The sequence below is a fragment of the Sebastes umbrosus genome, unplaced genomic scaffold (genome assembly GCF_015220745.1).
Source record: "Sebastes umbrosus isolate fSebUmb1 unplaced genomic scaffold, fSebUmb1.pri scaffold_141_arrow_ctg1, whole genome shotgun sequence".
In the NCBI taxonomy this organism is placed as follows: domain Eukaryota; kingdom Metazoa; phylum Chordata; class Actinopteri; order Perciformes; family Sebastidae; genus Sebastes; species Sebastes umbrosus.
This window is the reverse complement of record NW_023618465.1, coordinates 31,710-52,754: the sequence shown is the minus strand read 5'-3', so window position 1 is coordinate 52,754 and position 21,045 is coordinate 31,710. Positions and strand designations below refer to the sequence as shown.

The 21,045-nt window shown below is 45.6% G+C and overlaps 1 protein-coding gene across 3 annotated transcripts; it reads right to left on the bottom strand.

The window, feature by feature from the left end:
- Positions 1-5,012: 5,012 nt before the first annotated feature.
- On the bottom strand, positions 5,013-15,260 carry fbxo34 (F-box protein 34). Of its 3 annotated transcripts, XM_037763036.1 has the most exons (4): positions 14,999-15,260; positions 7,557-7,719; positions 5,440-7,386; positions 5,013-5,399 (listed from the first exon to the last, which is right to left on the bottom strand). In XM_037763036.1, exon 3 carries the CDS (start codon positions 7,377-7,379, stop codon positions 5,448-5,450), a length of 1,932 nt encoding a protein of 643 aa, XP_037618964.1. In that variant the 5' UTR covers positions 7,380-7,386; positions 7,557-7,719; positions 14,999-15,260; the 3' UTR covers positions 5,013-5,399; positions 5,440-5,447. The 3 variants fall into 3 exon arrangements, with proteins under 3 accessions (XP_037618964.1, XP_037618963.1, XP_037618965.1); XM_037763035.1 differs by having other exon boundaries at positions 5,304-7,386; positions 14,999-15,259; XM_037763037.1 differs by lacking the exon at positions 14,999-15,260 and having other exon boundaries at positions 5,304-7,386; positions 7,557-7,742.
- Between the last annotated feature and the right edge of the window lie 5,785 nt (positions 15,261-21,045).

Genomic DNA, 21,045 nt, shown 5'->3' with positions numbered 1-21,045 from the left:
AGACCGTTGCTACATATAGCAAACCGTTACTACGTATAACAGACCGTTGCTACGTATAACGGACCATTTCTACGTATAACGGACCGTTGCTACGTATAACGGACCGTTGCTATGTATAACAGACCGTTGCTACATATAACAGACCGTCGCTACGTATAACAGACCGTTGCTACGTATAGCAAACCGTTACTACGTATAACAGACCGTTGCTACGTATAACGGACCATTTCTACGTATAACGGACCGTTGCTACGTATAACGGACCGTTGCTATGTATAACGGACCGTTGCTACATATAACAGACCGTTGCTACGTATAACAGACCGTTGCTATGTATAACAGACCATTCCTACGTATAACAGACCATTCCTACGTATAACGGAACGTTGCTATGTATAACAGACCGTTGCTACGTATAGCAGACCATTGCTACGTATAGCGGACCATTCCTGCGTATAACGGACCGTTGTTACGTATAACGGACCATTCCTACCTATAACGGACCGTTGCTACGTATAACGGACCATTCCTACGTATAACAGACCGTTGCTACGTATAACGGACCGTTGCTACGTATAACAGACCATTCCTACGTATAACAGACCGTTGCTACGTATAACAGACCGTTGCTACATATAACAAACCGTTATTACGTATAACGGACCATTCCTACATATAACAAACCGTTGCTACGTATAACGGACCATTGCTACGTATAACAGACCGTTGCTATGTATAACAGACCGTCGCTACGTATATCAGACCGTCGCTACGTATAACAGACCGTTGCTACGTATAGCAAACCGTTACTACGTATAACAGACCGTTGCTACGTATAACAGACTGTTGCTACGTATAACGGACCATTCCTACGTATAACGGACCGTTGCTACGTATAACGGACCGTTGCTATGTATAACAGACCGTTGCTACGTATAGCAGACCGTTGCTACGTATAGCGGACCATTCCTGCGTATAACGGACCGTTGTTACGTATAACGGACCGTTGCTACGTATAACAGACCGTCGCTACGTATAACAGACCGTTGCTACGTATAACAGACCATTCCTACGTATAACAGACCATTCCTACGTATAACGGACCGTTGCTATGTATAACAGACCGTCGCTACGTATAACAGACCGTTGCTACGTATAGCAAACCGTTACTACGTATAACAGACCGTTGCTACGTATAACGGACCATTTCTACGTATAACGGACCGTTGCTACGTATAACGGACCGTTGCTATGTATAACAGACCGTCGCTACGTATAACAGACCGTCGCTACGTATAACAGACCGTCGCTACGTATAGCAAACCGTTACTACGTATAACAGACCGTTGCTACGTATAACGGACCATTGCTACGTATAACGGACCATTGCTACGTATAACGGACCGTTGCTATGTATAACAGACCGTTGCTACGTATAACAGACCGTTGCTACGTATAACAGACCGTTGCTACGTATAACAGACCATTCCTACGTATAACAGACCATTCCTACGTATAACGGACCGTTGCTATGTATAACAGACCGTTGCTACGTATAGCAGACCGTTGCTACGTATAGCGGACCATTCCTGCGTATAACGGACCGTTGTTACGTATAACGGACCATTCCTACGTATAACAGACCATTCCTACGTATAACAGACCGTTGCTATGTATAACAAACCGTTGCTACGTATAACGGACCATTGCTACGTATAGCAGACCGCTGCTACGTATAACAGACCGTTGCTACGTATAACAGACCGTTGCTATGTATAACAGACCGTTGCTATGTATAACAAACCGTTGCTATGTATGACAGACCGTTGCTATGTATAACAAACCGTTGCTACGTATAACGGACCATTGCTACGTATAACGGACCATTGCTACGTATAACAGACCGTTGCTATGTATAACAGACCGTTGCTACGTATATCAGACCGTTGCTACGTATAACAGACCGCTGCTACGTATAACAGACCGTTGCTACGTATAACGGACCATTCCTACGTATAACAGACTATTCCTACGTATAACAGACCGTTGCTACGTATAGCAAACCGTTGCTACGTATAACAGACCGTTGCTACGTATAACGGACCATTCCTACGTATAACAGACTGTTGCTATGTATAACAGACCGTTGCTATGTATAACAAACCGTTGCTACGTATAACGGACCATTGCTACGTATAGCAGACCGCTGCTACGTATAACAGACCGTTGCTACGTATAACAGACCGTTGCTACGTATAACGGACCATTCCTACGTATAACAGACCATTCCTACGTATAACAGACCGTTGCTACGTATAGCAAACCGTTGCTACGTATAACAGACCATTGCTACGTATAACGGACCATTCCTACGTATAACAGACCATTCCTACGTATAACAGACCGTTGCTATGTATGACAAACCGTTGCTACGTATAACGGACCATTGCTACGTATAACGGACCATTGCTTCGTATAACAGACCGTTGCTATGTATAACAGACCGTCGCTACGTATAACAGACCGTTGCTACGTATAGCAAACCGTTACTATGTATAACAGACCGTCGCTACGTATAACAGACCGTTGCTACGTATAGCAAACCGTTACTACGTATAGCGGACCATTCCTGCGTATAACGGACCGTTGTTACGTATAACGGACCGTTGTTACGTATAACGGACCATTCCTACCTATAACGGACCGTTGCTACGTATAACGGACCATTCCTACCTATAACGGACCGTTGCTACGTATAACGGACCATTCCTACGTATAACAGACCGTTGCTACGTATAACAGACCGTTGCTACATATAACAAACCGTTATTACGTATAACGGACCATTCCTACATATAACAAACCGTTGCTACGTATAACGGACCATTGCTACATATAACAGACCGTTGCTATGTATAACAGACCGTCGCTACGTATATCAGACCGTCGCTACGTATAACAGACCGTTGCTACGTATAGCAAACCGTTACTACGTATAACAGACCGTTGCTACGTATAACAGACTGTTGCTACGTATAACGGACCATTCCTACATATAACGGACCGTTGCTACGTATAACGGACCGTTGCTATGTATAACAGACCGTTGCTACGTATAGCAGACCGTTGCTACGTATAGCGGACCATTCCCGCGTATAACGGACCGTTGTTACGTATAACGGACCGTTGCTACGTATAATGGACCATTCCTACCTATAACGGACCGTTGCTACGTATAACGGACGTTGTTACGTATAACGGACCATTCCTGCGTATAACGGACCGTTGTTACGTATAACGGACCGTTGCTACGTATAACAGACCGTTGCTACGTATAGCAGACCGTTGCTACGTATAACAGACCGTTGCTACGTATAGCGGACCATTCCTGCGTATAACGGACCGTTGTTACGTATAACAATAATTATTTCACAACAATGAGCTGCTGTACATTTTCTCTTACTTATAACATTAATATTAACATTGATGTTGTATAATCGAAATGAATTACTCATGTTTGACACGGAGAATATTCTCTGTTAAAGGGACTGTTAGTCAGAATCCTAAATGTGTTGTTAACAGCTTCACCTGTGTCCGTTAAGTCAACTAAAGTCAGCGTCGCTCTACATAGACATGAAGGAGCATCTCTCAACACAGTGAGGAGACACACGTCAGCTAAAAGCACAATATCACTCTATATTTCAGCTGCTTGGCAGTAATGTTAGCTGACCAGACCAAGGTCTCTCCATGAATCAATGCTGATCCTAGTGTTGGCTTTTCCCGCCTCAGCCTCCTGACCGCGGCCGGAGGGAACGGGGGAGACGCCGGAGTTTTGGTCGGAGACGATAACGTTTCTCTCTGCGGAGCCCCGTCACTTCACAAGACACGGGAAACCTCTGTTGGTCTGGAGGAGCTGCAGCAGTTATTTCTGCACAAACGTCCACTGAACATTCACTAGATATTCTCAGAGCTAAACTAACTCTTCTGCAGTGTGGAGTGAGCAGCATGCACGTGAGAGGTGGAGAGAGAGAGAGAGAAGGAGCGTGGTGTGTGAGTGAAGGCAGGCAGAGGAGACGAGGAGCAGAGGAGCAGAGACTCCGGTCCTGGAGACCAAAGCTACGGTCTCCCCCGCGTCCTCCGACCGCGGCCAACACTGTTTAACAGCTTCACTAGATACAACCAAGAGGTTTTGGTGCTTCACTGGAGTTTGTGTTGGAGTCTGAGTCTGAACAGCGGAGACACACGAGAGACCATGAGACACGACCAGCAATGAGTTATACCTGAACAAGTTACTAACAGGAAGTTTAAAAACACATAAATAATGATAATAATAATAAATCCTATCAATAAAAGACCAGTGGAGTGTTTGTTTTTAACCCAAACAGGAACCGATGAGAAAGAACTTTATTAAATGATAAACGCCGGCAGACAGGAAACCAACAAACCTTTAAAAACAAGTCTCTGAAGGTCAAAGGTCGTTGGGTTCTCTCCCCGCATATTCTTTTATATACACATATATCTCTATATCTCTATATCTCTATAGAACCTCTACAGTCTGGTCTAATATTGCAGCGCCTCGGAGACTCAAGGCCACGTTTCCTCTTTTCCCTTCAGAAATAATAATAATAGATGATTATCACTCAGCTGATTGATCTCATGATTTATGTACAGATGTAAACACAGACAAGGTGAAGGTCATCTACGGTGACATCACACGGTGACATCACGGTGACATCACGGCGCCCTCTGAAGCTCCGCCTATTGATCCGCTGATTAATGATCAGAATGAATGAAGCTAGAAAACATCTGGAGTCATGATCAATAACATCCATCATCAGAATAACTGATCGGGTCGACATGATGAAGGAGGAGGAGGAGGAGGAGGAGGAAAAGGAGGAGGAGGAGGAGGAAGAGGAGGAGGAGGAAAAGGAAGAGGAGGAGGAAGAGGAGGAGGAAGAAGAGGAAGAAGAAGAGGAAGAGGAAAAGGAAGAGGAGGAGGAAGAAGAGGAAGAGGAGGAGGAGGAGGAGGAGGAGGAAGAAGAAGAAGAAGAGGAAGAGGAGGAGGAGGAGGAGGAGGAGGAAGAGGAAGAGGAGGAGAAGGAGGAGGAGGAAGAGGAGGAGGAGGAGGAGTCCTGTCTGGGAGCCCTCCTTCCTCGTCTCTGAGGAGAGTTGAAGGGTCAGATGGCGGCGGTGAGGCGGGGGGCGGAGCATCAGGGGGGCGGAGCATCTACTCTGCTGAGTGACATCATGAAACTCAGGTCAACGTGTTCAGTTTGACCTTTAAACTCTGATGACTCTTCTTCTTCTTTTTTTAATGTTCCACCAACAGATCTGACCTGCTGTTGCATCATGGGAGCTGAAGTTCATGTCAGTTTACACACACACACACACACACACACACACACACACACACACACACACACACACTCAGTCAGTCAGTCAGTCAGTCAGTTGTCATGGCGACGCCTCCTGTAAAAGGGCACGTTGATGCTGTGGAACGCCGGCACCCAGCGGTTGTCGTGGAGACCCACGTTGCAGCCGGGCGCGTCCCTGCGGGCGCCGTGGCAACACATCCAGTACCCGGGGCCGTACGGCAGCGCTTGGCAGTACGGCTTGTGGTGCCAGCGGCACAGCGACACGTCGCCGCGGGCATACCGCCTCTTGCACTGCTTGCAGGGGTCGTCGCGGTAACGGGGGTCGGACACCCAGAGCGAGTCGGCGGGCCGCACGGCGTAGTTGTCGATGATGAACTTGAAGTAGTGGCAGCTGCACTTGAGCGCGGCGAGGCTCAGCGTGGGCAGCAGCAGGAAGATCTTCAGCAGCAGGTGATGCGGCAGCACGGCGAGGAACGGCTGCGGCTCCAACAGCTGCTGCAGCCGCTGACGCATCAACAGGAAGTCCCGCGACACCGACGCACGCCGGCTCAGAGGCACTACGGCGCCGCCCACCTCCTCTTCTGGAGCTCTGTCAGCCTTCCTCCTCCTCTTCCTCTTCTCTGATTGGCTGCCAGAGTCACAGCGAGCAGGAGGGGGGCGGGGCTGAGAGGGGGCAGGCTCCAGGTCAAAGGTCGTTCTGTGGCGAGGGGAGCGGGGCCCTGAGGCCGGAGGCCGGGACAAAAACAACAAGCCGGGCAGAGGCTCCGCCTCTTCAGACGGAGGGGGCGGGGCTTCTGTCAGAGTCTCTGGGGTGCCGCCCGGTGACTCCGCCCTCACAGCGTCCTCCACCTCACCTGAGGGGGGCGTGGCCAGAGCTGAGGCGCAGGCCCCGGTTGTCTCCCAGCTCGGTGATGTCGATGATGTCACCGATGGGGCGGGGCTGTGGTCGGCGGCGGCGAGCAGGACTCGTCCCACCGCCCTCCTCAGGCTGTTGCTCCTCGACAGGTCTCCCTCCGTCCTCCTCCTCCTCAGACACTCCGACTCCAGCTTGGCCACCATATCCGACACCCTGACGCTCTCTGGCTCCTCCCCCATGACCTCTGACCCCTCCCTGAGCTCGGGGGGCGGAGCTCTGGACAGCGTGATGGTGGCGGAGTTCCTCTGGATGGCGAGAAGCGGTTTGGCGTCCTGCTGCTGCTCGCTGGCTCTCTGCTCCAGGAACGCCACCATCTCCACCACCGACACCTTCTGCTCCTCCTCCACGGCCGTCACCGCCTCGCCTCCGCACCGCCGGGTCGAGTCCGAGCGCCGTTGAGACGGATTGTGGGCGTGCTGCTGTGCGTCCTGGACCCGGGTCCTCGAATCCTGCTGGAGGTTCTGGTTGTTTTCCGACCTGCGGCGCCGTTTGGCGCTGCAGTTTTCCTCCCAGCTTCCCTTCGCCTTCACGGCCCGAAAAAGTCCCGACATGGCGGCGTGGTCCGTACACGCTGCCGGCATCCTGTCCCGGCCGTCGGAGCCGCCGATCGAGGTGCGTTCGCCGCCCCCGGTGGCGTCCGTACGCTCGGCATCTGAAGCAAAGATGGCGATCTTCTCCCGGACGTGTCCAGGCTTGATGACGGTCCAGATGTCCAGCGGGGCGTCCCCGTCATCGGCGGTCTGGTACAGTCTGAGCGTGTCGTTCTCGCAGCCCGGCGGCGGGGGCAGCAGCTGCAGGGCGACGCTGGGTGGCGCTTTCAGCCGGAGCGACGCCACGCCGCTGCTGACGTTGGTGGTGTTTGTGGCGATGCCGCAGCGTAGCGTGTTGGTGGAGATGACGCTGAGCGGGAGGCGGCTGCTGCTGATGTTGCCATGGTTACTGCTGATGTTGCCATGGTTAATGCTGCAGGTCCTCAGCAGCGCCCCCTGCTGGCTCATGAACACGCTGCTGCGCTGAAACGTCTGAACGGCGGACACATCCAGACGTAACTCTGAGCGCACGAGCTTCGGATACGACTTCAGGTGCATGATGGTCCTGAGAGACAGAGAGACAGAGAGACAGAGAGACAGAGACAGAGACAGAGACAGAGAGAGAGAGAGAGAGAGAGAGAGAGAGAGAGAGAGAGAGAGAGAGAGACGATATAATAACTACCTGCAGTATATATAACTATATATAACTACCTGCAACACTACATACTGGCTTACCTCCAGACTGCGTGCTGATTGGTTGCTGGTGGTGGTGGGGGCGTGGTCCTGGTTTGAGTGACAGCTCCTCTGATCCTTCAGCTTCACATCTCTCAGACGTTCCACTGTCTCCTCCCAGACAGGAAACAGAAGCAACGCCGCCACTCATCTGGCTCCTCCCCCTCTGGACGTACACACACACACACTCATGATTAGACACTGTAAATGTTGTGTGTGTGTGTGTGTGTGTGTGTGTGTCAGTCCCTGAGCCAATCAGCTGCTAGAACTCCCTCCTCATGTCTATATAAGGCAGCAGGTGATCAATACTCTGCTGGTGTGGGCGTGTTGCTACTGGTTACCAGAGAGGAGGTGAAACCCTGGACAGCACGTTATTGATCTGTTGTGGATGCCAGCATCTGATTGGCCGACACAATCTGATCTGATATCTCGATATTGATCAAAAATAATGATGAGACAGGAATGTGTTTTAATTCATCACACACATTCAACACGACGGTACTACGAGTATTAGGGCCACATTGAGGAAAAGAAATCAAAGTGAGATTTAGAGAATAAAGTCAGAATATTATAAAGTAGTAACTTTACGTGTTATTTCTTTTTTCTCGTAATATTCTGACTTTATTCTGTAAATCTCACTTTGATTTCTTTTCCTCAATGTGGCCCTAATACTCGTCGTACATTGGCCTAAACTGGTTCTTTTGATAGTAACGGTTGCTGACCACTGGTCTATACGATCATTTAACATGAGCACCAATTGAGCTGTTCAGACAGGACGCACAGCGGCGCCATCATAGAGACCACCGATCAATCATAGTAGAACAAATAGGAGCTGATAACGGCGGCGACATCGATCAGAGCACCCTTGTGACCTGATCAAAACGCTGCCATAAACTTCAGCAAAGCCAACAGAAATAGAAGAGAGAAACCACAGAAGCAGCTCCTCCGTTGAGCTGTCTGAAACTAGTCTCGGCCTGTTCAGCCAGACGACTACACCCTCAACCACAAGGCATGCTGGGAAAACACCAAAACACCCTGTGTGTGTGTGTGAAGCCAATTATCGCCTCGCTTTACTCGCACAAGTAGGACCGCTGGTATCATCTGTGTTCACTCTAGACGCTCCAGAGAGGAGGAGGAGCTCGTCTCCATGGATACCAACAACATGTTCTCCATCAGCCATGGAAGAAATAACCTCTGTAGCTGCTGTGTTCATGTTGGTGAAGTCCCAGACACGTCAGAAAACCAAACGCCGTCGTGTCTGGGTTCATAACGTCACCCGGCGGCGAGCTGTATTCACACACAGTGACATCACACTGACTGTATCTAGCAGCCACACGTCTCTACTGAACGTATGAACCCAGAATAAACAGATTGAGCTGTGATTTAATATCAATAAACAGATTGAGCTGTGATTTAATATCAATAAACAGATCAAAATGATGCTGAAATAACTACATCTTGATGCTGATTAGTAAAAAGTCTGAATTCATGTTTCGTCAGGTCTGTTACCATGACGACAAGCAGACAACTTTTAAAATGCTTGTTTTCTGAATGGAGTCTGGTTGGATGCAGCTGCTCCATCAACACGGCTAACAGCAGTCTGAAGCTAACAGCAGTCTGAAGCTAACAGCAGTCTGAAGCTAACAGCTGTCTGAAGCTGTTAGCTTCAGACAGCTGTTAGCTTCATGGTACGTGTCCACAGGGGCGTTTTTTATCGCGAGGGGACGCGACGCTTCCCAGCATTGGACGCTTGGTGTGCTGTCCCTAGAAACAAGGCACTCGGCTCCTGATTGGACAAACGTTTTCCCGCCGTTGGCTGCTGCTCAAACCGGAACCAGTCTGGAGGCTCGTTTGGAAACTATCTTCTCTTATTTCACGTAAATAGTTCACTGAGATGTGTTTCTGAAAACATTTGAGGAGAGAAATAATCCATGTTGATGAATCTGTCTTTAATTTGTCTCGACAACGTTTAGTTTAAAAGATTATCGGGAGTTTGGAGAGGCGGTGCGTCGCGTCGGACGCCCGTGATTTGCATAAAGTAGCCAGGACTTCAACTTTATGCAAATGAGGAGCGGGCTTCCTGCACGACTAGTCTCTCGAATCGCGACGCCACGCTACCGGAATGCATTGCGCGGCTGCTTGCATAGACAATGAATGGGGAGCGTGGAAAGCACGGAACCTGTGGACACGGACCATTAGACTGCTGTTAGCTAATGTCAGCTAGCAGTGAGTGATAACAAACAGACCGGAACCGGAAGCAGAGCTCACTTCATAACAAACAGACCGGAACCGGAAGCAGAGCTCACTTCCGACACAAGTCGACAAACTTTGCTAGCCGTGGAGCTAACTAGCATGCTAGCAGCCTCATAATGTTCCAAGAATGAGAATGTTATTCACCAGAAAGTCCTCTTTGATGTTGTCCATGACAACACCATAAACACCATAAACACCGTGAACACCGTAAACACCGTAAACACCATAAACACCATGAACACCGTAAACACCGTAAACACCATAAACACCATGAACACTGTAAACACTGTAAACACCGTGAACACCATAAACACCGTGAACACCGTAAACACCATAAACACCATGAACACCGTAAACACCGTGAACACCATAAACACCGTAAACACCGTGAACACCGTAAACACCGTAAACACCGTGAACACCGTGAACACCGTAAACACCGTAAACACCATGAACACCGTAAACACCATAAACACCATAAACACCATGAACACCGTAAACACCGTAAACACCATGAACACCATGAACACCATGAACACCGTAAACACCGTGAACACCGTGAACACCATAAACACCATGAACACCGTAGACACCGTAAACACTGTGAACACCATAAACACCATGAACACCATAAACACCGTAAACACCGTAAACACCATAAACACCATGAACACCGTGAACACCATAAACACCGTAAACACCATAAACACCGTAAACACTGTAAACACCATAAACACCATAAACACCATGAACACCATAAACACCATGAACACCATGAACACCATGAACACCGTAAACACCATAAACACCATGAACACCGTAAACACCATGAACACCGTAAACACCGTAAACACCATGAACACCATGAACACCATGAACACCATAAACACCATGAACACCGTAAACACCGTGAACATCGTGGACACCATGAACACCGTAAACACCGTGAACACCATGGACACCATGGATACCATAAACAACATGAACACCATGGACACCATAAACAACATGGACACCATGGACACCATGGACTCCATAAACAACATAAACACCATGGACACCATAAACAACATGGACACCATAGACACCATGGACACCATAAACAACGTGGACACCGTGAACACCATGAACACCATGAACACCATAAACACCATGAACACCATGGACACCATAAACAACATAAACACCATGGACAACATAAACAACATGAACACCATGGACACCATAAACAACATGAACACCATAAACACCATGGACACCATAAACAACATAAACACCATGGACACCATAAACAACATGAACACCATAAACACCATGGACACCATAAACAACATAAACACCATGGACACCATAAACAACATGAACACCATGAACACCATGAACACCATAGACACCATGGACACCATAAACAACATGAACACCATAAACACCATGGACACCATGGACACCATGAACAACATGAACACCATGAACACCATGGACACCATGGACACCATGGACACCATAAACAACATGGACACCATAAACAACATGAACACCATGAACAACATGAACACCATGGACACCACGAACACCATGAACACCATGAACACCATGGACACCATAAACAACATGGACACCATGAACACCATAAACACCATGAACACCATAAACAACATAAACACCATGAACACCATGAACACCATAAACACCATGAACACCATAAACAACATAAACACCATGGACACCATAAACAACATAAACACCATGGACACCATAAACAACATGGACACCATGGACACCATAAACAACGTGGACACCGTGAACACCGTGAACACCATGAACAACATAAACACCATGGACACCATGGACACCATAAACAACATAAACACCATGGACACCATAAACAACATGAACACCATGGACACTATAAACAACATGAACACCATGGACACCATGAACACCATGGACACCATAAACAACATGAACACCATGGACACCATAAACAACGTGAACACCATGGACACCATGAAAACCATGGACACCACGGACACCATAAACAACATGAACACCATGAACACCATGGACACCATGGACACCATGGACACCATAAACAACATGAACACCATAAACACCATAGACACCATAGACAACATGAACACCATGAACACCATGGACACCATGAACACCATAAACACCATGGACACCATAAACAACATGAACACCATGAACACCATGAACACCATAGACACCATAAACAACATGAACACCATGAACACCATGGACACCATAAACAACATGAACACCATAAACACCATGGACACCATAAACAACATGAACACCATGAACACCATGAACACCATAGACACCATGGACACCATAAACAACATGAACACCATGAACACCATGGACACCATGGACACCGTAAACACTGTAAACACCATAAACACCATAAACACCATGAACACCATAAACACCATGAACACCATGAACACCATGAACACCGTAAACACCATAAACACCATGAACACCGTAAACACCGTAAACACCGTAAACACCATGAACACCGTAAACACCGTAAACACCATGAACACCATGAACACCATGAACACCATGAACACCATAAACACCATGAACACCGTAAACACCGTGAACATCGTGGACACCATGAACACCGTAAACACCGTGAACACCATGGACACCATGGACACCATAAACAACATGAACACCATGGACACCATAAACAACATGGACACCATGGACACCATGGACACCATAAACAACATAAACACCATGGACACCATAAACAACATGGACACCATAGACACCATGGACACCATAAACAACGTGGACACCGTGAACACCATGAACACCATAAACACCATGAACACCATGGACACCATAAACAACATAAACACCATGGACAACATAAACAACATGAACACCATGGACACCATAAACAACATGAACACCATAAACACCATGGACACCATAAACAACATAAACACCATGGACACCATAAACAACATGAACACCATGAACACCATGAACACCATGAACACCATAGACACCATGGACACCATAAACAACATGAACACCATAAACACCATGGACACCATGAACAACATGAACACCATGAACACCATGGACACCATGGACACCATAAACAACATGGACACCATAAACAACATGAACACCATGGACACCACGAACACCATGAACACCATGAACACCATGGACACCATAAACAACATAAACACCATGAACACCATGAACACCATAAACACCATGAACACCATAAACACCATAAACACCATGAACACCATAAACAACATAAACACCATGGACACCATAAACAACATGAACACCATGGACACTATAAACAACATGAACACCATGGACACCATGAACACCATGGACACCATAAACAACATGGACACCATGGACACCATAAACAACGTGGACACCGTGAACACCATGAACAACATAAACACCATGGACACCATGGACACCATAAACAACATAAACACCATGGACACCATAAACAACATGAACACCATGGACACTATAAACAACATGAACACCATGGACACCATGAACACCATGGACACCATAAACAACGTGAACACCATGGACACCATAAACAACGTGAACACCATGGACACCATGAAAACCATGGACACCACGGACACCATAAACAACATGAACACCATGAACACCATGGACACCATGGACACCATAAACAACATGAACACCATAAACACCATAGACACCATAGACAACATGAACACCATGAACACCATGGACACCATGAACACCATAAACACCATGGACACCATAAACAACATGAACACCATGAACACCATGAACACCATGAACACCATGAACACCATAGACACCATGGACACCATGGACACCATGGACACCATAAACAACATGAACACCATAAACACCATGGACACCATAAACAACATGAACACCATGGACACCGTTAACAACATGAACACCATGAACACCATGAACACCATAAACACCATAAACAACATGAACACCATGAACACCATAAACACCATAAACAACATGAACACCACTATACTATACTATAGGGATAGATACTATACTATACTATATTATAGGGATAGATACTATACTATACTATACTATACTATACTATACTATAGGGATAGATACTATACTATACTATACTATACTATAGGGATAGATACTATACTATACTATACTATATTATACTATAGGGATAGATACTATACTATACTATATTATAGGGATAGATACTATACTATACTATACTATACTATACTATACTATAGGGATAGATACTATACTATACTATACTATATTACAGGGATAGATACTATACTATATTATACTATAATATACTATACTATAGGGATAGATACTATACTATACTATACTATAGGGATAGATACTATACTATACTCTACTATACTATACTATACTATAGGGATAGATACTATACTATACTATACTATACTATACTATACTATAGGGATAGATACTATACTATACTATACTATACTATAGGGTATGAGATGTGATTAAACAGATTTCTAATTGTTTGGTTTGGGATTTTGATTTTGAAGTCACTAAAGTCACTAACTAGAGGTTGTGTGAGACGAGGTGTGATAGGAGGAGGATTTATTAAAACTCCTCTAATCAAGCAGATAATAGAGAAGGGGATGCTTTAGTTATGAGCTGCTGAATAGTACTCACATAGATACAGCTAGCTGTTAGCATCAGAAGCTAACAGCTAGCTGTAGCATCAGAAGCTAACAGCTAGCTGTAGCATCAGAAGCTAACAGCTAGCTGTAGCATCAGAAGCTAACAGCTAGCTGTAGCATCAGAAGCTAACAGCTAGCTGTAGCATCAGAAGCTAACAGCTAGCTGTAGCATTAGAAGCTAACAGCTAGCTGTAGCATCAGAAGCTAACAGCTAGCTGTAGCATCAGAAGCTAACAGCTAGCTGTAGCATCAGAAGCTAACAGCTAGCTGTAGCATCAGAAGCTAACAGCTAGCTGTAGCATCAGAAGCTAACAGCTAGCTGTAGCATCAGAAGCTAACAGCTAGCTGTAGCATCAGAAGCTAACAGCTAGCTGTAGCATCAGAAGCTAACAGCTAGCTGTAGCATCAGAAGCTAACAGCTAGCTGTAGCATCAGAAGCTCAGGGCTCACCTGGAGGAGGTGGAGGAGGTGGAGGAGGTGGAGGAGGTTAACCTGCTGGCAGCGACCGGAGCCGTTAAAGTGCTCTCTCCCCTGTATGTCCCGGTGATCTCAGCCGCTCCGGTAGTCTGAGTGTTCCGTTAGCTGCTGATCAGATGATCAGATGATCAGATGTTGCTGTTGATGTTGAATGTTGTTCTAACCGGAGCTGCTGTCTGCTGCTCCAGACTACCTACTGACACAGCGACGTCCAGCTGCAGCCGCTGCGTCATGACGTAGGACGTCCAGCTGCAGCCGCTGCGTCATGACGTAGTGAAAGGCTGCCAAAGATAGTCTATAAAAGAGAATGCTTCTACTGGAAGATGTTGGTTTTGTTTTTACGGATCAACACAACATATAAAAAAGAATATATTTTTAAAGTTCCTGTTTGTAATTTGTAACTTGTAACCCTTTAAATCAATCTCATTATATTTGTTGCAAAGTTTTACATTCATAAATGTAAATTTGCTGAAATAAAACCTCACTTTCATACATTAAATAAGACAAAAACTTCACCTATTAAAACTGAGACTGTACTTCCAATTTATTTATTTATGTTTTATTGTCCTTGTTTCTATTTTTTTTTATAAATAAAGTCTATTGAAAAAAAAGTGTCTCAAAATAATCTTTGTTTTATTGTAAAGCTTTATGTGTAAATTTCAACAATACAAAGCAAAGTTTTATAATCCTTCTTAATATGAACAGTTTATTTAATAGAATTTAACGTATAGGTTCCTAAAGACTCACCACAAACAAAACAGCATGTGTTCATGACGACAACCACATTACCAACAATCTGAAGTTGTATTTGTTTTCATTATTACTTATTGTTTATATGATTAATATCTCTCTATTATTGTTCATTATTAGTATTTGTATTTATTGTCATTATCACTTATTTACCGACTTTATATAAACTAGAATGATGCTTATTCAATTCAATTCAATTCAATTCAATTTATTTTTGTATAGCGGTCTCAGACCGTACACCAGAGTTTAGAGACCCAACAAGATCCACCAAGCGCACTGTGACCAGGAAAAACTCCCCGATTCAGCGTGATCTGTCTGTCTGAGACGATGCTGATCACATTTCATTTTAAATAAAGAAATGTTTTTCTCTCCTCCTCTACCCCCGAACATATCAGACAGAGGAGGAACCATCTGAGGTTGTTTGGCGACCAAGATGGGGACGGTCAAAAACCAAGATGGAGACGGCCTAAAACCAAGATGGAGACGACCAAAATCCAAGATGGAGACGGCCTAAAACCAAGATGGAGACGGCCAAAATCCAAGATGGAGACGGTCAAAAACCAAGATGGAGACGGCCTAAAACCAAGATGGAGACGGCCAAAATCCAAGATGGAGACGGCCAAAAACCAAGATGGAGACGGCCAAAATCCAAGAAGGAGACGGCCAAAGACCAAGATGGAGACGGCCCAAAAACCAAGATGGAGACAACCAAAAACCAAGATGGAGACGGCCAAAAACCAAGATGGAGACAACCAAAAATCAAGAAGGAGATGGCCAAAAACCAAGATGGAGACAACCAAAAACCAAGATGGAGACGGCCCAAAGACCAAGATGGAGACAACCAAAAACCAAGATGGAGACGGCCAAAAACCAAGATGGAGACAACCAAAAACCAAGAAGGAGATGGCCAAAAACCAAGATGGAGACAACCAAAAACCAAGATGGAGACAACCAAAAACCAAGAAGGAGATGGCCAAAAACCAAGATGGAGACAACCAAAAACCAAGAAGGAGATGGCCAAAAACCAAGATGGAGACAACCAAAAACCAAGAAGGAGACAGACAAAAACCAAGATGGAGACGGCCAAAATCCAAGAAGGAGATGGCCAAAAACCAAGATGGAGACAGCCAAAATCCAAGAAGGAGATGGCCAAAGACCAAGATGGAGACGGTCAAAAACCAAGAAGGAGACGGCTAAAAACCAAGATGGAGACGGCCAAAAACCAAGATGGAGACGGCTAAAAACCAAGATGGAGACGGCCAAAAACCAAGATGGAGACGGCCTAAAACCAAGATGGAGACGGCCAAAATCCAAGAAGGAGATGGCCAAAGACCAAGATGGAGACAACCAAAAACCAAGATGGAGACGGCCAAAAACCAAGATGGAGACGGCCAAAAACCAAGATGGAGACGGCCAAAATCCAAGAAGGAGATGGCCAAAGACCAAGATGGAGACAACCAAAAACCAAGATGGAGACAGCCAAAAACCAAGATGGAAACAACCAAAAACCAAGATGGAGACGGCCAAAAACCAAGATGGAGACGGCCAAAATCCAAGAAGGAGATGGCCAAAGACCAAGATGGAGACAACCAAAAACCAAGATGGAGACAGCCAAAAACCAAGATGGAAACAACCAAAAACCAAGAAGGAGATGGCCAAAAACCAAGATGGAGACAACCAAAAACCAAGATGGAGACGGCCTAAAACCAAGAAGGAGATGGCCAAAGACCAAGATGGAGACAACCAAAATCCAAGATGGAGACGGCCAAAATCCAAGATGGAGACGGCCAACAAACCAAGATGGAGACGGCCAAAAACCAAGATGGAGACGGTCAAAAACCAAGATGGAGACGGTCAAAAACCAAGATGGAGACGACCAAAAACTAAGAAGGAGACGGTCAAAAACCAAGATGGAGACGGCCAAAAACCAAGATGAAGACGACCAAAAACCAAGAAGGAGACGGTCAAAAACCAAGATGGAGACGGTCAAAAACCAAGATGGAGACGGCCAACAACCAAGATGGAGACGGTCAAAAACCAAGATGGAGACGGCCAAAAACCAAGATGGAGACGGCTAAAACCAAGATGGAGACGGTCAAAAACCAAGATGAAGACGGCCAAAATCCAAGAAGGAGATGGCCAAAAACCAAGATGGAGACAACCAAAAACCAAGATGGAGACGGCCAAAAACCAAGATGGAGACGGCTAAAACCAAGATGGAGACAACCAAAAACCAAGAAGGAGATGGTCAAAAACCAAGATGGAGATGGCCAAAGACCAAGATGGAGACAACCAAAATCCAAGATGGAGACGGCCAAAATCCAAGATGGAGACGGCCTAAAACCAAGATGGAGACGGCCAAAATCCAAGAAGGAGATGGCCAAAGACCAAGATGGAGACAACCAAAAACCAAGATGGAGACGGCCAAAAACCAAGATGGAGACGGCCAAAAACCAAGATGGAGACGGCCAAAATCCAAGAAGGAGATGGCCAAAGACCAAGATGGAGACAACCAAAAACCAAGATGGAGACAGCCAAAAACCAAGATGGAAACAACCAAAAACCAAAATGGAGACGGCCAAAAACCAAGATGGAGACGGCCAAAATCCAAGAAGGAGATGGCCAAAGACCAAGATGGAGACAACCAAAAACCAAGATGGAGACAGCCAAAAACCAAGATGGAAACAACCAAAAACCAAGAAGGAGATGGCCAAAAACCAAGATGGAGACAACCAAAAACCAAGATGGAGACGGCCTAAAACCAAGAAGGAGATGGCCAAAGACCAAGATGGAGACAACCAAAATCCAAGATGGAGACGGCCAAAATCCAAGATGGAGACGGCCAACAAACCAAGATGGAGACGGCCAAAAACCAAGATGGAGACGGTCAAAAACCAAGATGGAGACGGCCAAAAACCAAGATGAAGACGACCAAAAACCAAGAAGGAGACGGTCAAAAACCAAGATGGAGACGGTCAAAAACCAAGATGGAGACGGCCAACAACCAAGATGGAGACGGTCAAAAACCAAGATGGAGACGGCCAAAAACCAAGATGGAGACGGCTAAAACCAAGATGGAGACGGTCAAAAACCAAGATGAAGACGGCCAAAATCCAAGAAGGAGATGGCCAAAAACCAAGATGGAGACAACCAAAAACCAAGATGGAGACGGCCAAAAACCAAGATGGAGACGGCCAAAAACCAAGATGGAGACGGCTAAAACCAAGATGGAGACAACCAAAAACCAAGAAGGAGATGGTCAAAAACCAAGATGGAGATGGCCAAAGACCAAGATGGAGACAACCAAAATCCAAGATGGAGACGGCCAAAATCCAAGATGGAGACGGCCAACAAACCAAGATGGAGACGGCCAAAAACCAAGATGGAGACGGTCAAAAACCAAGATGGAGACGGTCAAAAACCAAGATGGAGACGACCAAAAACTAGGAAGGAGACGGTCAAAAACCAAGATGGAGACGGTCAAAAACCAAGATGAAGACGACCAAAAACCAAGATGGAGACGGCCAAAAACCAAGATGGAGACGGTCAAAAACCAAGATGGAGACGGTCAAAAACCAAGATGGAGACGGCTAAAACCAAGATGGAGACTGCCTAAAACCAAGATGGAGACAGTCAAAAACCAAGATGGAGACGGCCAAAATCCAAGAAGGAGACGGCCAAAATCCAAGATGGAGACGGCCAAAATCCAAGATGGAGACGGCCAAAATCCAAGATGGAGACGACCAAAAACCAAGACGGAGACGGTCAAAAACCAAGACGGAGATGGTCAAAAACCAAGATGGAGACGGCTAAAACCAAGATGGAGACGGTCAAAAACCAAGATGGAGACGGCCAAAATCCAAGAAGGAGATGGCCAAAAACCAAGATGGAGACAACCAAAAACCAAGATGGAGACGGCCAAAAACCAAGATGGAGACGGCCAAAAACCAAGATGGAGACGGCTAAAACCAAGATGGAGACAACCAAAAACCAAGAAGGAGATGGCCAAAAACCAAGATGGAGACAACCAAAAACCAAGATGGAGACGGCCTAAAACCAAGATGGAGACAACCAAAAACCAAGATGGAGACGACCTAAAACCAAGATGGAGACGGCCTAAAACCAAGATGGAGACAACCAAAAACCAAGAAGGAGACGGCCAAAAACCAAGATGGAGACAACCAAAAACCAAGATGGAGACGGCCTAAAACCAAGATGGAGACGGCCAAAATCCAAGAAGGAGATGGCCAAAGACCAAGATGGAGACGACCAAAAACCAAGATGGAGACGGCCTAAAACCAAGATGGAGACGGCCAAAACCAAGATGGAGACGGCCAAAGCCAAGATGGAGACGAGCAAAAACCAAGAGAGTCACAAGGCATTCGATAACAACCTATTGAACGTTTTTATAAGCGCCTGTAGAACACATTCGGGGCTTAAAGTCATTTCAAGAGTATATAGAGGACTTCAGGAGGCTGAAATAGCGAGCACTACCTACATGAAACAAAAATGGGAATGTGAGACTAATAGCTGCATTCCAGAAGAAGTTTGGTTACAATATTGTGAATTTCATGGAAGATATGGAGCTCAACCTTCTGGAGAACGTTTGGATGGAAGACTGTTAGTAGATCTTTAATTACACCTGTTCAGAAGTCTCATCATTCAGGCTCTTCCAGCTGCTGGAGGAACTAGAGAACCACTATCACCTGTTTTGGGCCTGTCCAAAAGTAAATTATTTTTGGCGTAAGATTTACACAGAATTAGTTACTATATTTGGTACAAACATAGTCTTTAAGTGGGACGAACTACTGTTTGGTCTTCTACTTTCAACATCCACAAATATTAAATCAAAATACTTGTTTGGAATATTGAGTGTAGCTGCTAGAAAAGCAATCACTAAGAAATGGCTTAAACCAGATACCCCATCACTAGAGAACTGGTACGATGTTATTTATGACATATTTGTAATGGAAAGAATTAATTTCTCAATGAGGCTTCAAGAAAATCAATTTGAGGACATTTGGAAGGAGTGGGAAAAGTATATTTCCCCAAAACGCCCATCTTTTGTTTAATTTGTATTTTTTTCTAAATGTAATTTTTATTATTCATTTGATCTTATTTGATATGAAAAGCACCTCATGTTCTATTTGTGTGTTCAATAATTTCATTGTAAAAAGTGGAAAAGTTGGTTTACCTCGTATTTGTATCTAATTAAGTATGTTTATGCAAATGAGTAAAACCAAATAAAGGAAAAAACAAAACAAAAAACA